This window comes from Equus asinus, chromosome 21 (assembly GCF_041296235.1).
Source record: "Equus asinus isolate D_3611 breed Donkey chromosome 21, EquAss-T2T_v2, whole genome shotgun sequence".
Classification (NCBI taxonomy): Eukaryota; Metazoa; Chordata; class Mammalia; order Perissodactyla; family Equidae; genus Equus; species Equus asinus.
The window spans coordinates 50,325,064-50,346,022 of NC_091810.1; the positions used below are offsets into that span (position 1 = coordinate 50,325,064).

At 40.5% G+C, this 20,959-nt stretch overlaps 1 protein-coding gene and 1 long non-coding RNA gene across 2 annotated transcripts in view; both read right to left on the reverse strand.

Moving 5' to 3' along the window:
* The window catches only part of FBXW12 (F-box and WD repeat domain containing 12), a 122,853-nt gene extending 105,292 nt beyond the window's left edge, over window positions 1–17,561 (reverse strand). Inside the window, 1 exon segment of the mRNA XM_014826619.3 lies at window positions 17,284–17,561. Within this exon segment, the coding sequence (XP_014682105.3) occupies window positions 17,284–17,560 (277 nt within the window). The 5' untranslated portion in view covers window position 17,561.
* On the reverse strand, window positions 8,915–11,795 carry LOC139041341 (uncharacterized). Its single transcript, XR_011496312.1, has 3 exons — window positions 11,707–11,795; window positions 10,091–10,146; window positions 8,915–9,053 (listed from the first exon to the last, which is right to left on the reverse strand). It is a non-coding gene; the product is annotated as an uncharacterized lncRNA (long non-coding RNA).
* Window positions 17,562–20,959: the final 3,398 nt, after the last annotated feature.

Consider the following 20,959-nt stretch of genomic DNA (forward strand, 5'->3'; position numbering starts at 1 on the left):
TTAACAATGCCTTTTCTAAAGTCCCCAACTCCTTACTCAACGTGTACAGTAATAATTTGAATATGAAAAATAGTTGGCAGAGAGGATGGCAAGTAGTATTCCCGAGAATGACATTTCCAGATAAATGAAGTTTAACCCTTAACCTATGGAAAAATTTTTAATGAACATATTTACATTTTATAGACATACATCCCAAGATCAACACTGTAAGACTGATATTATAGACCTTTTTTCAGAGAAAGAAAACTGAGGCCCAGAGAACTTTCCCAAATGACAAGAAAATAACAGGACTGGAAAACAGTCCTACACAGTTTGAGAGCCTTTTTTCTTTTCATTGCAAAGTGCTTTATCTTCCACCCCTCACCACTTTTCTCTCCTCACCTCTTTTATTTCCTCCAAGTCTCAGAAACCTTGCTTCAACTTCTACATACTAGAACTACACCACATGCTTTCTCATCAAGTCTCTTCTCATCAGAATGGGGATTCAGTGGCATTCTCTCTCTTTAGTTACACTTGAAAGATGGTGTTGCCCTCAGAACGTGTGGTAGTCACCAAATTACTTATTTCCATTGAATTCAGGCATTATTTGCTCAGTTACCATCTGCTTCAACCTCTGGGCTGTCTGTGACGCTCCTGCCTTGCCCTAGATTTTTAACTACTAAGCTCCTTCAGTCTGTGGAATTTGGGGAACATGTGCACATCATTCCCAGGTGTCTTTGATCACCTTGAAGGCCTCTGTTCTGACTCTGCTTCTTCCTCCTATTCTCAGGGCTACTCCAGTCTTCTAGTGCACCTTCTAAGTAGCTTTCCCTAGGAGTTGGTGATGTATACTCCAGGTTCTACAGCTAAACTAATTAAGCTTCCATCATATCAAAGACCACGGTTGGGGGTTGGGCAGAATGAGCCATAAGGTTATCAAGCCAGAGCTCCTAGGCATCCTCGTCTCAGAGTTGGATTCTGAAAGGCATTTAAAATCCAACATACGGAAGTGGTAGAAGAAGTAAAGAATAATAACACTGAATCGAGAGTGGGAAACTAGGTATAGATGCTGAAATCCCTGGGTGTGTGGGAAGTTTGGGGAGGGATGTCAAATCTACAGCCCAGGCAGTCAGGCTGTGTGGTACAGTGTAGGAGGAAAGACAAATGTCTAGACAGCAAGCTGGGACCTGTGAGTAGGCAGGCAAGACCTGAGGGGCAGTGGTGCAGGCTTCTGGCCCTTTTGGACTTTCCATGACTCCTTCTGGCATTTCTCTCTTGCCTTCTCTTTGCCCTCTACTTCTTCCATTTCAACATAAGACTGCCTCAGCTAGGAGAAAAGCCAGGATTTTTGCACAGTGGGTGTGTTAAGAGCCCAATCTGTGGAATCAGACTCTACAAGTCCAAATACCAGCTCCATCACTTATAAAATATGTGACCTTGGGCAAATTGCATAACCTCTCTGGATCTTAGTTTCTACACTATAAAATGAGTGATAATGACATACCTACTTTCAGCGTTGTTGGATTAAATGACTTAATAAATATAAAGCACTTAGATCAATGCCTGATATGTAATAAACATCTGTTATTGCTATTTGTTATAAAATATAAATATTTTAGATTTCAGTGAGAATTGATTTTAAAGATAAATAATTTTTGTTCTCAAAAAGCAATCAAACATTCTACTCAAAGCAATAAGGCAAGAAAAGGAAATAAAGAGCATAGACATCTGATAAGGAAGAAATAGAACTGTCCCTATTTGCAGATAACACGGTTGTCTATGTAGAAAATCCAAAAGAATCTACAAAAAAGATCACGGAACTAATGAATGAGTCCAGGAGGGTCATAAGGTACAAGATGAACACACAAAAATCAATCATATTCCTATATACTAGCAACAACCACACGGAAACTGAAATTAAAAACAATACCATTTGCAATCACTCCAAAAACATGAGATAGCTAGCAAAAACCTAACAAAACATGTACAGAGTCTGTATGCTGAAAATTACAAAATGCTGATGAAAGAAATCAAAGATCTAAATAAATGAAGAGACATACCATGTTCACGGACTGGAAGATTCAACATAGTAAAGATGTCACTTCTTTCCAAAATAATCTATAGATTTAACACAATTCCTATCAAAATCTCAACAAGATTTTTTTATAGATATAAACAAGCTTATTCTACAATTTATATGATAAGGCAAAGGAAGTAGAAGAATAAAGTAGGAGAGTCACTCTACCTGATATTAAACTTACTGCTTACTATTTGTTTACTATAGTAATCAAGACAGCATAGTATTGGTGGAAGAATAGACACAAATCAACAGAAGAGAATTGAGAACCCAGAAAGAAGCCAACTTGAATATACCAAATCGATTTTTTACAAAGGTGCAAAAGCAATTCAAGGGAGGAAGGACAGTCTTTGTGACAAATGATGCTGGAACAATTGGACATCCATAGGCAAAAATATTACCCTCAACCAAAACTCGCACACCTTATACAAAAAATTAATTCAAAATGGATAACTGATTTAAATGTAAAACTATAAAACTTTTAGAAGAAAATATAAGAAAACATCTTCAAGACCTGGGGCTAGGCAAAGTTCTTAGACATGACACCAAAAACCACAATTCATAAAGAAAAAAAATCGACAAACTGAACTTCATCAAAATTAAAAATTTTGTACTGCAAAAAACCCTCCCACATCCCTTCCAGAAAACAGAAGCCAAGGAAACACTTCCTAATTCTTCCTAGGAGGCCAGCATTACCCTCATACCAAAACCAAATAAAGATGGTAGAAAGGAAAATTGCAGATCAATATATCTCATGAACATAGACACAAAAACCCTCAACCAAATAAATATAAACAAATCGAATAAAAAAATGTATGAGAAGAAATATACACCACAACCAAGTGGGGTCTATTACAGGTTTGCAAAGCTGGTTCCACATTTGAAAATCAATCAATGTAATCCGCAATAAGAGGCTAAGGAAGCAAAATCATACAATCATGTCCATTGATAGAGAAAAAGCATTTGACAAAATCCAGGACCCATTCATGATAAAAACTCTTAACAAACTAGAAATAAAGAAGAACTTCCTCACTTGATAAAGAACATCTACAAAAACTCTACAGTTAACATTATACCTAATAGTGACAGACTAGACACTTTTCCCATAAAATTGGGAACAAGGCAAGGATATCCTCTCTCACCACTCCTATTCAACATTGCTCTGGAAGTCCCAGCTAGTGCAAAAAGACAAGAAAAAGAAATAAAATGTACACAGATTGCGAAAGAAGAATTAAAAATGTCTTGGTTCACAGGTGACTTGACTGTCTACATAGGAAATCGCAAAGAATCTACAAAAAAAAAAACAAAAAACCTCCTGGAACTAATAAGGGAGTATAGCAAGACTGTAGGACACAAACAACATACCAATGTCAATTGCTTTCCTATATACCAGCAATGATATTTGAAATTAAAAATATGTATACCATTTACAACAGCACCCCAAAAATGATCTACTTAGGTGCAAACCTAACAAAACATGCACAAGATCTGTACGTGGAAAGCTACAAAACATTGGTGAAAGAAATCAAAGAAGATCTAGACAAATGGAGATATTCCATGTCTGTAGATAGGAAAATTCAATATTGTCATGATGTCAGTTCTTCCTGTACTGATATATAGATTCAACACAATCCCAATTAAAATCCCAGCAAATTTTGTAAGTATCAACAAACTGATTCTAAAGTTTACATGAAAAGGCAAAAGACCTAAAAGAGTCAACACAACACTGATGAACAAAGTTGAAGGACTCATATTACCCAATTTCAAGATTTATTATAAAGCTACTTTAATCAAGACAGCATGGTATTGGCGAAAAGAACAGACAAATAGATCAATGGAACAGAATAAAGAGCCCAGAAACATACTGACACAAATATAGTCAACTGATTTTTGACAAAAGTATAAAGGCAATACAATGGAGAAAGGACAGTCTTTTCAACAAATAGTACTGGGACAACTAAACAGCCATATGCAAAAAAATGAACCTAGGCACAGACCCTCTACTTTTCATAAAAATTAACTCAATAGAGATCACAGAATCAAATGTAAAATGCAAAACTATGAAATTTCTTAGAAAAAAACATAGGAGAAAATCTACATGACCTTGGATTTAGTGGTAAGTATAGATACAACACCAAAAGCACGATGCATTAAAGAAAAAATTGGTAAGTTGGATTTCATTAAAACTTAAAACTTCTGCTCTGTGAAAGACACTGTTAAGAAAATGAAAAGGAAAGCCAGACATTTTTACAAAATATTTACAAAACACATATCTGATAAGGAACTTGTATCAGGAATATACAAAGAACTCTTAATATCCAACTGTGAAAAAGCAAACAATTCAATAAAAAATGGTCAAAAGATCTGAACACCAAATAGATATACAGATGACAAATAAGAATATGAAAAGATTGTTGCTTGTCATTAAGGAAATGCAAAGTAAAACAGTAATGAGATATCACTTCACACCCATTAGAATGAGTAAAATTCAAAAAAATCAATACTCCCAATTGTTGGTAAGGATGCAGAGCAACAGGAAGGCAAATATGGTACAGCTATTTTGGAAGACAGTTTGGCAGTTTCTTGCAAAGCTGAATAAAGTCTTACCATATGACCCAGCAATCAAGCTCCTAGTATTTACTCTATTGATTTGAAAACATATGTCTATACAAAAACCTGCACACAAATGTTTATAGCAGCTTTATTCATAATCCCCAAAGTCTGAAAGCAATCAAGATGTCCCTCAACAAGTGAAAGGATAAACAAACTGTGGTACATCCAATACAACAGGATACTAGTGAGCAATAAAAAGGAATGAGCTATCAAGACACGCAAAAACATGGATGAATTTTTTTTTTTAAAGATGGGCACCTGACCTAACAACTTTTGCCAATCTTCTTTTTTTTGTTTTTCTGCTTTTTCTCCCCAAATCCTCCCAGTTCATAGTTGTATATTTTAGTTGTGGGTCCTTCTAGTTGTGGCATGTCTGATGCCGCCTCAGCTTGGCCCGATGAGTGGTGCCATGTCTGCACCCAGGATCTGAACTGGCAAAACCCTGGGCCACCAAAGCAGAGCGCGCGAACTTAAGCACTCGGCCACGGGGCTGACCCCTGGATGAAACTTAAATACATAGTGCTGCGTGAAAGAAGCCAGTCTAAAAAGGCTACATACTATATATATGATATCATTTACACGACATTTTGAAAAACACAGAAATATAGAGATATTAAACAGAGCAGTGGTTGCCAGAAGTTTGGGGAGGGGAGGGTGTTGGTTGCTGAAGCACAGAAGAATTATTTTAGAGCAGTGAAACTCTTTTGTATAATTCTGTAATGGTAGATACATGACACCACACATTTGTCAAAACCCCAGAACTTTACAGAACAAAATGTGAACCTTAATCTGAAGATTTTAAAAAATAATTTAGGAGGTCAAGGGATTCCAAGATGGAATGCAGAATGTGAAAAAAACGTATTTCAAATATATGAAACAACCTCACTAAAGGTGGTGGAGAAAAAAGGAGCTGACCTAAGTAACTCTGTAAATGAATGGAATCTAGACAAAAGGAACTGCACATAAGTACCATATGCTATTTGATAAAATTGTTTCCACGGGGTACAGATAAACAATTCTGAAGCCACTATACATATAAACTGGAATTGAACAATTAAGTAAATGGATGGTGGATAGCGGGAGTCAGGTTTCTCACTGTTGGTGTGAGGTTACAAATAAGCAAGGTGAGGAAGCTAAAATGATCCATGTGGTAACGGATTAGAGTTGGAAGCATCAGTATAGACTCATGTTTAGCTTGATATAATTACATAAAGAAATATTTGTAGACATGTGTATATACACAGGTTAGTATACACACACATATTTCCTTGCTCTGTCAGCTGAGAGGGCCTGGAGTCAGTGACACTCCAGTAGCAATGAGCATACCTAGCATACAGATCTTGGTTTCTAATACCATTCTCCAGTGAAAGAAGCAATGGCTGACTCTAGAACTGGAGCAGGAAATTAAGAAAGTGAGCCTGGAGCATATTGTAGAGCCAGAAAGTAAGGAAGTGCTGAAAAAACAAACACAATAATGGGAATATGTCAAAGGAACACAGGAACCAACTTAAAGAGCCCCTAACAGTCAAAGCTGGAACAATTTGAGCAACAAAATAAATGAAGTTTTACTGGATTATAACCCAAAGTATGAAATATATATCCGTGAGTCCGTGTTGATATAAATAAATGGTTGAATAAATAAATGGGGGAGACTAACAAATCTGCTGTGCAGAACAATTCCAAACAATTAATTTATGTAGATAATTCACACTCCAGGAGGCAGAGTGTAACTCCCCACTCTTCAAGTGTGAGCTGTGCATAGTGACTTCCTTCCAAAGAATACAGTGGGGGAAGGGCAGTAACCTTACAATGAAGAAAGCTGACAAACAGCCCTTCAGCCAGATGATAAGGTTGACGTTAGCAGTGGTACGTGATGCTGATGCTGTGTGCCACTGATGTGATGTGATCAGAACAGCACTTCACCCATGTGGTCTTCCTCCCAGAAACCCACATCCCAGTCTAATCGTGAGAAAAACATCAGACAAATCCCAATTAAGGGATGATCTACAAAACACCTCACCAATACCTCCTGGGAGACAGGACAACTAAATGTAATATGATAGCCTGAATGGATTATTGGAACAGAAGAAGGACATTAAGTAAAAACTAAGGAAATCTGAATAAAGTATGGACTTTGGTTAATGATAACATAAAAAATGATTCATTAATTGTGACAAGAATACCATACTGATGTCAGATGTTAATAACAGGGGAAATTGGATGTGTGATATATGGGAACTCCGTATTATTCTTGCAATTTTTCTGTAAATCTGAAACTATTCTAAAATAAAATTTTATTAAAAAGTTTAAAAATAGTGTAATTCCAATTACACTAACATCAAAACACATGAAACACTGAGAGAGAAATTTAACAAAATAAGTGCCAGACATATACACCAAAAACTCTAAGATTCCTAAGAGACAGAACTGCATAAATGGAGAGATATACTGTGCGATGGACAAGAAGACTCGCTAATGTTAAGATGTTACTTTTCCTCCAAGTTGACGTAAAAATTCAAAGCGATTCCAATCAAAATTCCATTTTAGAAACTGATAAGCTGATCCTAATATTTATATGAAAATGCAAAAATAGACCCACAATTAATTTTTGACAAACAGATGAAAGCAATCCAGTGAAGAAAGGAAAAGCTTTTCAACAAACAATGCTGGAACAATTGAATAGTCAAATTTAAAAAAAAAGAACCTCAATCCCTCCCTTACACCATACCAAACAACAACAAAAAAGAAATCACCTAATCTTAAGGCTAAAATTATAAAGTTTCTAAAAGAAAATGTAGACTATCTTCACAACTTGGGGATAAGCAAGGATTTCTTTGACAGCAAACAGGAAAAAACAAAATAGAAAAGCTGAGGCTGGCCCCGTGGCCAAGTGGTTAAGTTTGCACGCTCCGGTTTGGCGGCCCAGGGTTTCGCTGGCTTGGATCCTGGGCGCGGACACGGCACCACTCAGGCCATGCTGAGGTGGCATCCCACATGCCACAACTAGAAGGACTCACAACTAAAATATACAGCTATGTACTGGGGGGATTTGGGGAGAAAAAGCAGAAAAAAAAAAAGAAGATCGGCAAAAGTTGTTAGCTCAGGTGCCAATCTTTAAAAAAAAAAAATAGAAAAGCTGGTAAGTTAGACATCCTTAAAATTAAAAAAACTTCTGCTCCTCAAAAGACATTAAGAAAACTAATAGGCAAGCTCCAGACTGGGACAAAATATTCGCAAAGCAAATATATGACAAAAGACTAGTATCCTGGATATAAAAAGAGCCCCTATAACTCAATAATTATAAACACAAACACCCAATAAAAAATGGGCCAAAAATTTAAACAGACACATCAAAAACAAAGATCTATGAATGGCTACCAATTATATGTAAAAGTGCTCAACCCATCAAACAGTACACTTGAAATCTGTGCATTTCATTGTTTCGAATTTTATCTCAAAAAAGAATTGAATTCTACTTAATGATATGCATACTGAAGTATTTAGGGGTGAAATATACTGAGACCTGCAACTAACTCTGAAGTGCATGAAAACATAAGATAGCTTAATAGATGAATAGAAGGATAGATAAATGGATAAATATGATATAAAGCAAATATAATAAAATAACTATAGACCTTGGGTGTTGGGTATTCATTTTATAATTCTTTGAAGTTTTCTGTATATTTGAAATTTTCCATAATAAAATGTTAGGAGGTGGAGAATATGGAAAATAAAGACATTTGCTTCCCTGTTAGGAAGTGATTTACTCCCAAATCACCGTCATCTCTAACAATCTAGGTTGGCCCCTGTGGCCCTAGGACCTGGAAGCTGACCATCAGGCTAGTGCAAAACGTCCTGAGAAAAATACCGATATCTAGTTGCAATGTTTCCTGTCCTATATCCTTTCATGAAGCTACAGGGGTTTAAAGCAGGGTTAAAGTGCACTGTGTACCATTAACTTGATTGTCAATCTAAAACCTGAGACCATCCTGTGTGGCCGTGCATTGTTTTAACAGCTACAGGCTAACAGTCATGTCTTTCCCTGCACTATTTAATACTTTTAACTGTCTTCACCATAATTACTACCAGTGTCATCATTTCCTCTTTCTATGCATTATTTCCCAAAGAATCCTGGCTCTTTGAGAACAAGGACAATGTACTTACAACTCTGTTTGGCTAGCTCACTGAATTTTACACAGTCCTGTACCCAGGAATCAATAAATTACACTTCTGGTGTAGAAAAGAAGACTGGGGCTCATCAGTGGGGAGGGTGGCAGGTAATGCAGCATCAGAACAGAGGGTGAATTCTCCATGAGGTTCTTCATCCAAATACATAAGCCCATTTCCAAGAGTCAGAGAATTTGTTCTTTTTTTGTATAGTCTTCTAGAAGAAAAAGCAGTCAAGAAGGCATCACAGAAAAATCACGGTTTTGAGAGTCAAAGAAATCTAGGTTCAATTTCCTGGCTCTACCATTTGGCTGTCCACGTATGACGGTGAGAAAGTCACGTAATGCCTCTAAGCCAGACGATCTCACCTCTCAAATGGGGCCACCACCACCTGTCTCATACAGCTGTTTTAAGGATTTAAGCACAGGACTGAAATTATGGATGAAACAGTATGAAGTCTCGGATTTGCTTTAAAATAATCCAGTAGGGCTGGAGATGAAACAAAATTGGCCATGAGTTGATAACTGCTTAAGTAGGATGATGGATACATGAGGGTTCATTAACTTTTTTTTTTCACTTTTATATATGCTTGAAAATTTTAATAATAAAGAATTAAAAAGAAGTCCAATGTACAAGATTGGACTATTAGAGACTATTAAGGTAATATACATATTTGTGTGAATGTTGATGTAGGGAATAGGGAACTTCAATAGTGCACTTTAGCACTTTAATAATCCCAAATTTTTATTAAAAGTTACCTTTATGTTTTAGAATACCCTAAATTCTTTTTTTTTTTTTTAAGATTTTATTTTTTCCTTTTTCTCCCCAAAGCCCCCCCGGTACATGGTTGTATATTCTTCGTTGTGGGTCCTTCTAGCTGTGGCATGTGGGACGCTGCCTCAGCGTGGTTTGATGAGCAGTGTCATGTCCGCGCCCAGGATTCGAACCAACGAAACACTGGGCCGCCTGCAGCGGAGCGCGCGAACTCAACCACTCGGCCACGGGGCCAGCCCCTAGAATACCCTAAATTCTTAATATTAAACTTAGTTGTGTATTTCTATAACAAAAAATTTAAAGTTAAATGCAGAAACCATTATAAAATACCTAACACAATGGCTAAAGCATGAATGTTGATCTGATGAATGCAGATGGTCACCTCAATGTTGATCTCTTTCTTCCTTCCCAAGAGAGAGGTGCTGGTTCTCTGGGAAATAAGCTAGCATTTCAGAGAAGAAAAAGGCAGCCTCAACTCACCAGGTCTCAAGGCTTCTCCTCCTCACCGAGCCAGGCAGTGTTCTTAGGAGGCAGAGCTGGGGAAAGAGAAAAGCAGCCTCGAGAACCCAGGCCTATCAGGATGATTCCTGAGACTCCTTCTGAGCCTCAGCTGTGGCTACTTGTGCCCCCAACTGAACCAGCAGTCTGGGCCCCCTCCATACCCAATCCAGACCCTCAGCTCCTCTCACGTCTTGCCTTACACTTGAGGCTACACCTCTTCCCCATGATGTTTTTAGAGAAATACTGATCTTAATTAAATGTAATAAGGTAAACTCTAAGCACCCATCATCTTTCCACCCTAAAAGTCAGCAAAACTGTGAAAGCAAGGCATAGGTTTTCCCCCATACTTATTACATGGCTCCAGTTACCAAAAAAAAAAAAGCTTATAAAAATGTTAAACACAGAAATAGAAGCCTGTGATTTAAGAAAAGTCTATTTGAAAATAATTTTCAGTGTTGTTCCTTATTTTACACAAGAACACTAATAAAGAGTAGAAGATATTAAAGACCATTACAATAGCATTTCTGAAATGCCTTGCCAGACTCCTTTTCCCCTTAACAGCAAATTATCACAGAAATTTAAAAGGCAAGACTAACATCTTGGAGGGAAGCTCAAGCTTCGCCTGCCATCTCTTCAATGAGAGGAAAGAAGAAGAATGTGCTTCTGATCCCTGGATGTCATTACTTCTGAGAATTTAGAAAAGGAACTGGGGTGTCAGACTTCTAACCTGTGACCTGTGCCTTAGGAGAAGGGGGAGTCTGGGAAGGGAGTGCATCACTAGAGGAGGGTCTTAGCAGGAGCCCTAAGCTTCCTCCTTGACACCCTTCACATCACTGATGAAGAAAGGGGGATATTGATAAGGCACACCTGTCTATAAGATACATGGAAGCTTATAATTTGGCCCACCCCTTCTTGGGCTCCCCAGAGGGTTATACTGCAGTCAGTGGGAGGGAGTTAACTAAAGGTGGCCTTTTCCTTGGTATTGAGGAAGAAAAGGCCCTGAAAGTAATGATGACACCACCCCTGTTGAAATAATCACCATTTGGGGAAACACTCTATGGACCGCAACAGCAACCCTAGCTTCTCAACTAAGCTGAGGAGAATCTGTCAGGTGATTCAAGAAAGACATTTACATGATTTCTCCTCCTGCATGCCTTAGAAAACCATCATCTTGTCCCTTAAAATGTCTCCAAGCTACATGTTCATCCGGAACTGCACATCCTTGTGAAAAATGCAGCAGTACACACTTTTAAATAAAAAAATAAAATTACAGTCTTGTTTAATAACTATCTTGGGTAATTTTCCAAGTCACGACCACAGTTGACACTGTGGTTTTAGTGACTTAGCCATTGTTTTTATGACTGGTAAATCCAGGAGGAAAAAAGACAGCAATCTTACTATTTCACGTTCTAAAGTTTTAGAAGAAAAAACTGAGTACCACATTTGGCTGCTCCCAGTGGCTAGATCTGAGCAGTGCACAAGGAAAGGAGGTGGCTCTTTAGTCTGTTCAGCAAAGAAGACTGTCTGAGCACCCCCTGCTTGGGGGTAAGGGGGAGCAAGAGGCGTTGGATGACAGGTACGTTTCAGGACCTTACCAGCAGGTCCATGCTGGTCCTGCTGCCTTGGTGGCTCGGTGCACGCTGGACACATCTGCATAGCACTCAGGGAAGTTGAAGAGCCTTCCTAGTTCAGTGTAACACAAAACATCTTTGCCATTCATGACAACAGGAAAAAGTAATGTCCTATTAAAGTTCAACTTGGTGGTTACTGTCTATACTTTCTTCAACTTTGCTGTCCAACTGAACTGGCCCTGGGACGTCAGGCAGAGGCAGAGCCCACCTGCAAAGAGTCGATGGAAGGAGACACGGGTGCCCCTACCATAGGACAAAGAGTTATGTACTGGACCAGGGGTTGGCAAACTATGCACAGACCAAATCTGGTCTACTGTCCATTTTTATACCACCCGTGACCCAAGAAGAGTTTTTATATTTTTAAATGGTTGAAAAAATAAAAAGCAGAATAATATTTCATGGCACATGAAAATCATATGACATTCAAATTTCAACGTCCATGAACAAAGTTATATTGGAACACAGTAATGTCCATTCACTTACCTATTGGCTGCTTTCACACAGCAGCAGAGTTGGGGAGTTGAAACAAAAATCATATGGCTCACAAAGCCTAAAATATTTACCATCTGGCCCTTCACAAAAAAGTTTGCCAAGCCCTATTCCGGACTGCTCTTGTTTGTTACATCCAAAGTTACTTGCTCAGGACTGATCGTTTTTCCCCAAGGTCTTTGCCATTATTGCAGCAATTCAACTTTTGGCTTTCAGGTGGGGGGCAGTAGTCAGAAATGGCAGCTGTGTGTCTTAAGGTCTTGTTTTTATACTTCTTTGATTCCAAGTTTCACTGCCTACATAATGCACCTTCAATTTAACAGCTGGTCAGTTGTTGGGTTGGAGGCCATCAACTCCAATAAGCTTGAAGCCCTTACATGGACTTTGGCTGATCCTCCAACTCTCCAGGGCTGCTGAGAAGGGCTTGCCGATTCACACCCTGGTTTTCTCCAAGGCCTGGCACATGGCCTTCCTATAAGAAGCCAGGTTACTGAAGGTGGCTAAGCAGTCATAGGGCTACCAGTTTGCTCAGAGACACTCTGGAGAAGTCACCATCAATAAACCACTGGACCCACCTTATGCCAGACATGATCCGGTACTTGAAGGCAGCCTTCTAGAACATTACCATGACAGGCCACTAGGAGAAACCCTTGCCTTTTCCCAGATGAGAACCTGTCCTGATCCCACATTGTCCCTGAGTCTCAGTCCTCTGTATCCTCCTGCAGGGGCTCTAAGCTCTCCTACTGGATATTCTGGTTCAGTCAAGGGCACAGAGGATTACTTCTCTGGGTGCCACATCTTCCATTAGGTCTGGGGCGAGGTAGGGGCTGGCAGGGGACTGCCACACCATGACCGCCCTAGATGTTTCCCCTTGCCTCAGGGACTTGGTAGTTGAAGACTAGGAAAGACCTTCACAGAACCCCAGTCTACCAGCCTCAGGTGGAGCACTGAGGAGGACCTATGGCTCTTCCAGCTAGAGACACAGTCACTATTTTGGGTTTGACAGCTCGGCTTTCAGATGGAGTCCTGGTTCCAAAAAAGAGTTTTGGCATCACTACAGTGTCAGAGCCATCCCCATCTTTCCCGTCAATACCTCACCACCCATTAGATCCTGACTATAACTTAGAAGGCTGGAGACCTCCCTCTCAGACAGTCATAAACTTGATCTGCAGCCTCTGATCTCTGGGATGCCAGTGGTCTCTAGGAGTAGGGCAAAGGAGTATCTTTGGTAACAGAGAACTGGTTGCTGTAGGCCCTATTGGAGATGAGGGACTCTTTCTTCCCATTGATATTCTCCCCCATGCTGGACTGTCTGGTGTCTCCCTTCATTGATTCCTTAAGTCCTGGGGTTTAAGTCTGCCCACTTCAAAATAGTGGTAAACTTTGGCCTTGCTGGGAACTGGACTCAAGCACAGCTCCCCAGCCAGCTGCTAGGCTCTCAGTGCTTTGGCTTCCAAATTTCTTTGACACAGACACCCAAATTACATTTAGTTGGGTCTCTCTGTCAGGGGTTCACAAGACCACTCCCACTTTCAGTGATTCACTAGGACTCATAGGACTCAGCATATAGTTGTACTCCAAGCTAAGGTTTCTAACAGCAAAAAGATATGCAACAAGATCAGCAAGGGAAAAATAACACAGGCAGAGACTGGAGAAATCCATGCACATGCTTCCTTATGCTCTCTCCTTCCATAAGGGGACACATTGAGTTTCTTCAGCAGTAAAAAATAGTAATTACATACATGCAATGTTTCTACTTAGGGAAGGCCACTAAAGAGTCAAGTGTCCAAGGTTTTTATTGGGGGCTGGTCATGTAGGCACCCTCTGCCTAACAGCTACAAAAATTCCAGACTCCCAGAAGGAAAGCAGGTGTTCAGCATAAGTTACGTGGTCAAGGCACAATCAAGGCACAGTGAACTATACTTATTAGTTAGGGAACAGGTCAAGTGCCAAGTTCCCATAAGCCAGCAAAGGGCCAACCTCGCAAGCAGGCCTTTCTAAATATAGCAGTGTCAGTACTAGTATGTTAAATCTTTTCTGCATAGCCTCTTAACCCTTGTACTGCCTGGTAGGCACAGCTCACTGATCTACCTGTTAGTTTATCAGGGGGAGCTTTGAGCATCCACAATATAGGCTGTAGCTATGGAGCCCAGCTTTTGCTGCAAGGAAGTAGCATGGACCTGATCAGGCAGTGGGGGCCTCCTCCTCCAGCTCCATTTCGACAGGCACCACCCCCTGCCCTCCATACCTGGGAAATCACAAATGGGAATAACATACCTTAATTGTGGATCCCCAAAGTCCCCCAAAACTCGAGACTCTCAGCCCCACAACATACACACCCACTTTGGTGTGGGTGCCAGAGAGGGAAAGGTCCCTACTGGAGTCACACAGCAGCCAGAGGCTCCCCTCTATTGGCAGTTCCCAGCTACAATACCACCTAAGTGCTGTGTACCCCTACAAGTTACCCTACTCAAAACATTTTGGCACATCCCCCCTCCCTTTTTCTCATCACACTTTGGCCTTTATCAGCCATCTTGAAGGAAGAGGAGAGGAGGAGAGGGGATGGGAGAAATAAGATCCCCAGATAGTAGTCCAAGGCCTGGATTTTCAGATCCCTGCTAGCACGAAACAGCTCAGCAACTTTGGATAAGCCCCATTGTTAGCATACTATTTCTTTTAAGTCAGAGACTTCACAACCCCCCAACTCCACTTCTCCAATCCTTCATAGAAGGGGCAGGTGATGCCATGGCCATGACATAGGACCTGGGCTTCTCTTCTCAGACCCTGCTTAGGGCATGCAATGCCCACCTTCTGACTCCACTGGTCTAGTTTCCAGCCGTAGTGAATTCTTTGTGCTCTAAGTAGTTTCTACAATATTGAGGTTTGAACTGAGTCCTACTGGTTATGTAGAGCCCCAAGCCCAACACTGTCTTCTGGAAAGCTATCTATCTTCCATTTCTGTATTTGTGTGGCACATGATCCTGTCAGAAATTTGCATACCTGTCTCCCCATGAGCCTGAGTCAAAGACCTCCAGCAACATGGCCCAGAGAAAGGCAAGCAGTGTTAGGGACTATGCTAGTTACAGAACCTGAAGCACTGCAGACTCCTTGACTAGAGTCTCAGCCCAAGTGACCCAACCCACTGCTGATTATTGCCCCTTTGTAACCAACTCAAGGTTCTCCTGCTCCAGAAAGCCCTCCAGAGTCATTCTCCAATGTCACAGGCAAGGGTGGTAACTCCCTCCTCTGTCCAATCTGGGTCTCATCTCAATCACATCACACTACCTGTTTGTTTATCCATCTACCTCCTTTCTAGAATGTGAGCTTATTCAGGCAGCTGGAGATTATAATAGGATATGTGGGAAAATGAAGAGTCCTACTGTGCTTCTGGATAGGATGAATTATACTGCAAGCCAATCAATTCCTTCCAAATCAAATAAACTTAATGCAACATCAAAATTACAACAGAAGTTTTTTTATGGATCTGCATGAGATAATTATAAAATTCTTCTTTTAAAGAAAATATATAAGAATATCCAAGAAAATTATGAAAATAAATAAAAGAGGAGACTTGCCTTCTAAAATATAACAACACACTATTAAGCAATAGTAAATAAACTGGTTTTAGCACTAGTGCAGCAATAGACAGAGTCATGGAACAGAATAGAAAGTCCTGAAGGGGATCGTCTGTTGAGCTCCTTCTGATATGATTTTTTAAGAGAGAGGGAATTGAAGGGAAACTCTGACCATTATGCCAATTTGCTCTCACGAATCTATAAAACCTAGAAGAGAAAGAAAGGCCCCAGACATAACTTATTCTTACAGTCCTTTCTTGACTTCTCATCCTCCTTTTTTCTCCAGGAATCTCCAAACTACCTATCCCTGACAGTGCTTAATACAATTCTTCAGGCATTTTTGTAATCCTAGTGATTAGGGTAAAGTAGGCCCTTGGAGCATTATTCCCAAATATTTGCTTTCCCTTTCTGCAAAAGAGTTATACTTTCCCATCCACTGACATCAGGTAGACATGTGACTTGCCTCAGCCAGTGAAATGTGAGCAGAAATGGCATTTCTCTCTTCTAAACAGCAACTTTAAGAGCCACTGTGTGGTTTCATCTCTCTTGCTCTTCTTCTGTTATAACTGTTACTTGCCCCACATAGGGTCTGCTCTTTCACCGGTTCCGATCCCGGGTGCGGACATGGCACCGCTTGGTATGCCATGCTGTTGTAGGTGTCCCACACACAAAGTAGAGGAAGACGGGCACGGATGTTAGCTCAGGGCCAGGCTTCCTTAGCAAAAAAAAGAGGAGGACTGGCAGTAGTTAGCTCAAGGCTAATCTTCCTCAAAAAAAAATTTCCTAGTAGCCATCTCAAAAAGTTTTTTAAAAGGTGAAATTAATTTTAATAACACTTAACCCAACATATCTAAAATACCATTTCAAAATAGTTTATATTCTTTTTTCCAACCATCTCTTCGAAATCAGGTGCATATTTAACACTTACAGCACATCTCAATAACGACGTTACATTTTCAAAGGTAAAAAGGAAATGTAGTCCTACCAAAACAATACACTTGTGTTTGATGGAAAAATATTTTAGACTTCTTCAGTATTTAGTTACAAATTAATTAAAAGCAAGTAAAATTTAAAATGTAGGTCCTCAGTAGTGCTCGCCACAACTCAAGCGCTCGATAGTCACTTTTGGCCAATGGCTGCCGGTTGGACAGCGCAGCTCGGACGCCAGCGGCGGGACGTTGGGCGAGGAGACTTGGGCGGTGCCTGTTAGCACCATGGACAGTGAACAGCACACCACCGGGAGGAAACCCCGCCGGACCAGCAGAGGAGGTGAGGTGAGCAGTCGGGAGGGGTCGCCAGCGCCGCCTACAGCGCGCAGCCGCCGTCCCCCGCACGTCCTACGGGAACAGCCTCAGCCTCAGATGCTGCCCACGCCAGCCCGGCGCCTGAGGTCGGAGCACCGGGGAGGGGAGGCAGTTCCCCTCCCCTCGTCCCGGCCCGTCGTCAGTCCTGCCCTCGCCTCGCCGGCCCAACTCACCGTCTGCGGCCGAGCCCAGGAGCTGCTCCCGCGGGGCCCACATCTGCGCCTTGGCAGACGTGATGGGCGAGGCAGCGACAGCACCGGCAGCGGCAGGCTGCAAGTCCACTGCGCGGTGCTCCTCTGGCCGCCGCCGGCGCCAGAAGGAAGGAAGCGTGTCACCGTGCGGCGCGCAGCCTGCCGGGAAGCGTAGTTCTGGAACAGAAGGCGTCCTGCGCGGGAGGGAGAAAGTGACTGCCGGGGCCATATTGACCTTTTTGCTTCCCCTCAGGCACATTTTTTTGTTTCTACCACAGGTACCCGTAAGCAAAATAAAGTGTTGTTTTCCATGCTTTTAAACATTATGTAAGTCACCAGATAACTAAGTACCAGCTCATTCTGCAGTTTCTATAATGATAGCCGGTAACCCATTCATCCGTGTTCACTGCTGTATAGTATCTATTGTAGAAATACACTAATGAATAAATGAAAAGCAATAGAATTTACTGGAGTATATTAGGAAGCCATTTGGTTTAAAATTAGTTCAGCTGACCTTGTTTTCCCAGAAAGGCCTGAGGTGGCTTGTTGAGCATGCATTGTACATCTGCTTTAAAGGTTTACAATGTTCCAAAGCCCTTATAAATAGGAATGTTGTCTCTCCCATATAAACATTTCTTTAAGGGTAAACATTTCTTCCCAGAAACTGATGATTAATTACTGAACTGCTTTAACTAATCTCATGACCACTGACCTGCTGACCACTGACTTGCTGTGCTCACCTTGTGACAGCTGACCTGCTGTCCTAGCAAAGCATCTTGTTACTGTAGTAAAAGAGAGATTCCTGTCATATGGGATGTATGTTCTCTGTTCCAAGACGTTGTATCACCACTCTGTACACTCCACTTCTTCAGAGTGCTTCCTGCCTTGGTGAAGGTAGTTTCTCCCAGGCTATAGTACTCAGAGGCTCATACAATAAACTCATCCCAATTTTGATTTATAGATTGATTATGGATTATTTGTGTTGACAACACCAATATCCCAGTTGGATATTTCCACACATGTCTCCTTGCACACCCGTGGAGAATTTCTCTAGGGCAGCAGTTCACTAACTTTTTGTTATAGTAATCCTCTTACACTCTTAAAAATTTATTTTTTCTAGTTTTATTGAGATATAATTGACATACAGCACTGTATATGTTTAAGGTGTACAGCATAATGATTTGACTTACATATATTGTGAAATGACTACCACAAGAAGTTTATTTAACACCCATCATCTCATGTAGATCTCAAAAGAAAAAGAAAGAAATTTTTTTTCCTTGTGATGAGAATGCTCAGGATCTACTCTCTTAAAAACTTTGAAGTGTACCATACAGCAGTGTTAACTATAGTCATCATTAAATCCTTAGTACTTATTTTTCTTATAACTAGAAGTTTGTACCTTTTGACTCCCTTCATCCAATCCCCTTCCCCCAAACATAAATCTGGTCTCTTTTTCTGTGAGTATGGTTGGGTTTTTTGTTTGTTTTCTTGGTTTTTGAGATTCCACATATAAGTGAGATCACGCAGTATTTGTATTTCTCTGTCTGACATTTCACTTAGCATAATGCCCTCAAGGTCCGTCTGTGTTGTCATAAATGGCAGATTTTCCTTCTTTTTTATGGCTGAATAATATTCCACTGTGTGTGTGTGTGTGTGTGTGTGTGTGTGTGTGTGTGTATACCACAACTTCTTTATCCACTCATCCATCGATGGACACTTAGGTTGTTTCCACGCCTTGGCTATTGTAAATAACGCTACTGTGAACATGGGGATGCAGATATCTCTTTGATATAGTGTTTTCATTTCCTTTGGATATGTTTCCAGAAGTGGAATTGCTGGGTAATATGGTAGTTCTATTTTTAATTTTTGAGGAACCTCCACACTCTTCCACAGCTGGCTTGCCAACTTATAATCCCACTAGTAGCACACCAGAGTTTCCTTTTCTCTACATCCTTGCCAGCATTTGCTGTCTTCTGTCTTTTTTGATGATAGCTATTCTAACAGGCCTGAGGTGATATCTCTTTGTGGTTTTGATTTGCAGTTCCCTAATGATTAGTGATGTTGAGTACCTTTTCGTGTACCTGTGGGCCATTTGTATATCTTCTTTGGAAAAATGTCTATTCAGGTCCTTTGCCCATTTTTTAATTGGCTTATTTGGGGTTTTTTGCTATTGAGTTGTATAAGTTCTTTATATATTTTGAATATTAACCCCTTGTCAGATATGTGGTTTGCAAATATTTTTTCCCATTCTGTAGGTTATCTTTTCATTTTGTTAATCATTTCTTTTGCTGTGCAGAAGCTTTTTAGTTTGATATAGTCCCACTTTTTTATTTTTTATTTTATTGCTTGTGCTTTAGGTGTCATATCCAAAAAAATCATTGCCAAGACCCATGTCAAGGAGTTCTTTCCTTATGTTTACTTCTAGAAGTTTTATGGTTTTTGGGCTTATATTTAAGTCCTTAATTCATTTTGAGTTGATTTTCATGAGTGGTATAAGATAGAGATCTAGTTTCACTTAAAAATTATTGAGGACTCCAAGGGCTGCTGGGTAGCATAGCGATTAAGTGCACACATTCTGTTTCGGCAGCCCACGGGTTCGCCAGTTCGGATCCCACGTGCAGACATGGCACCGCTTGGCAAGCCATGCTGTGGTAGGCGTCCCACATATAAAGTAGAGGAAGATGGGCACGGATGTTAGCTCAGGGCCAGTCTTCTTCAGCAAAAAGAGGAGGATTGGCAGCAGATGTTAGTTCAGGGCTAACCTTCCTGAAAAAAAAAAATTATTGAGGACTCCAAAGAGCTTTTTTTATGTGAACTAAATTGATTGCTATTTACCATACTAGATATTTCAGTGCAGAAATTTTAGGTATTTATAAATAAATTCATTTTTAAAACAATAACAATGTAACTCTTGTTAACATAAATAATATATTTTTATGAAAAATATCTGTATTTTCCTTAAAAAAATTTAGTGACAAAAGAGGCATTGTTTTACATTTTTGCAAATTTCTTTAATGTCCAATTTACTGGAAGAAGCTGAATTCCCTGTCTGCTTCTGTATCCAATCTGTTGTGATATCTGTCAAGCATAAGACCAGGGCAAAGCCCTGACAGATTTGACCGGTTAGGTAGTAATGAGTCTTTTTTGGATTCTGGCAATTTATTACTTAAGTAGACAGCAAAAGAAAAAGTAGCCAAAGGTGCCAGCTCCCCAAGGCCTCTATACAAGGTGACACTGAAGTAAAAGGAATCGGATGACTTCATCACAAATGATAGGACACATTTTAGTTCAGGAGTCAATTCTAGACTGCAGTTGAATGGTTTGTAGTCGACAGCAATACCCTGAGGGCAGCTGGGGCAATAAAGCTGCATAGCTCATAAAACTTGCCTGGGAAATTTAGGGAGATGAATGGGAGACGACATCTGAGCAGCTCCTCACGAGCCTCCCAGGCTGTCCTGCTCCAGGAGGATCACAAAGGGTTCCGCCAAGACTCCGACTCCCTGCAGTTCTAACCTTGCCTGCAGGGCCTGTGTGGCTGTATGTAAGGTCACTAGGGTAGAGCCTGTGAAATTAATACAAGAAACCTGAACTAAATTGGAGTAGGGAGAATGTAGGGGGAGCTCTCACGCGCTATGGTACATCGTTAATTACTCTA